The 1,375-nt window shown below is 49.5% G+C and overlaps 1 protein-coding gene across 4 annotated transcripts in view; it reads left to right on the top strand.

Moving 5' to 3' along the window:
• The first annotated feature begins 1,135 nt into the window (after positions 1–1,135).
• BCL11B (BAF chromatin remodeling complex subunit BCL11B) overlaps positions 1,136–1,375 on the top strand; it is a 93,136-nt gene continuing 92,896 nt past the window's right edge. For all 4 annotated transcript variants that reach the window (XM_042868459.1, XM_042868443.1, XM_042868467.1 and 1 more), the window contains exon 1: positions 1,136–1,321. In XM_042868459.1, the coding sequence (XP_042724393.1) occupies positions 1,264–1,321 (58 nt within the window). In that variant the 5' untranslated portion in view covers positions 1,136–1,263. The remainder of the gene's footprint in view (positions 1,322–1,375) is intronic.

The raw sequence follows: 1,375 nt of genomic DNA, 5'->3' as shown, positions 1-1,375 counted from the left end.
CCCGCCCGTGCCTCCCCCGGCCCCGAGCGGCCCCCGGCAGCCGCCCCCGGCACAGCCGCCCCCGCCGCGACGCGAGGAAGTTTGGCCCCGCGTGAGGATGCGGCTTTGTGTGTCCCCCCCTTCAAATGCTCTTTGCTTTGCTCCCAAAGCTCCGCATACCCGAGAAAGCAGCAGCGCACAAAGCTCGGAGCTGCTCCCAATCCGTGCATGTGCTTTAGTTTGTGTGTGTGTGTGTGCGTGTGTGTGTGTGAGTGAGTGCGGTGTGTGCGAGTGGCGTTTCTTGTTCTCTTGCAGGGTACAATGTTAAAAAGCCACCGCTAGTCGCCCCCAGTGCTCCTACTCTCTGGGTCTTTTTGTCTCTAGTGCAGATTAAACGTCACGTCCGCACTTGAACTTGAATTTTATCCCATTGTACAGAGGCAGCCCCAGCCATAGAGAGACAGAGCGCTCCCAGAGAACCAGGACTCCGCCATCTTCACATTGCAATATATAATAGTAATAGCCAGCACCAGCCCAGCTGCACTGGGGGCTTCCTTCCTTCCAGTCCCAGCGCCAGGCGAGGGGGGAAGAGTGCAAAGTGGTGCAGGAGCACGGGCAATCCTAAAGCACCAGGGCAGAGCAGTGCCACTTGAACTGGGAAAGAGGAGACACAGTTTTGGCTGCCCCTTTTCAAACAAATTCTCTCTAGATATCTACCCAGCAAGGGTCAATCTCTGAGAAACATTTTTTTTTTCTTTTTTGGGCAATTTTTGGCTGTTTGGGCAAAACCCAATTTCAGTACTTTTTTAAAAAATCTTTTTTATTCCTGTTTTTTTTTTTTTTTTTTTGTTTTTATTTTTTTTTAACCCTCCTGGTGGAAAGGCGCACTTGCCAATTTGCCAAGCACTCTGGAAAGAGGGGAAAAAGAAAAGTGTACTGGCGGTGCACATCCTCCCAAGTTCAAGAAGAGGTTTGGAAGTCCGAGTGGCAGAAGCAGTGGAGAAAAGACAGAGTGTGAAAGAGAAAAAAAAAGAGCGAGAGAGCTTTTCCTGATGATGATGGTGATTTTTAATTGAAAGGAGATCCCATCCAGTGCACCACAACAGCAGCAAAAGGTGTTTTTTATTTTTATTTTTATTTTATTTTTTTTTTTTTTTTTGAACGAAGAACTCGATCAAGAAGAAGAAGAAAAGACGCAAAAAAGCAGAGGAGGAGGACCGGCCCCCAACGCAGCCCCCAGACCAGTGCAGCTCTCCAGGCGATGCCAGTGTAAATGCCAGGGCAATGTCCCGTCGCAAGCAGGGAAACCCGCAGCACTTGTCACAAAGAGAGATTATCACACGTAAGTTTCGACTTGGAATCGGATCGAGCCGAAATCGAGGAGCGAAATTAGGGA

Source organism: Lagopus leucura, unplaced genomic scaffold (genome assembly GCF_019238085.1).
Source record: "Lagopus leucura isolate 7727_CA_CO unplaced genomic scaffold, USGS_WTPT01 Super-Scaffold_1, whole genome shotgun sequence".
NCBI classification, from domain to species: Eukaryota; Metazoa; Chordata; class Aves; order Galliformes; family Phasianidae; genus Lagopus; species Lagopus leucura.
Note: the sequence above shows the minus strand (reverse complement) of the source record. Positions and strands in the feature narration are given on the sequence as shown.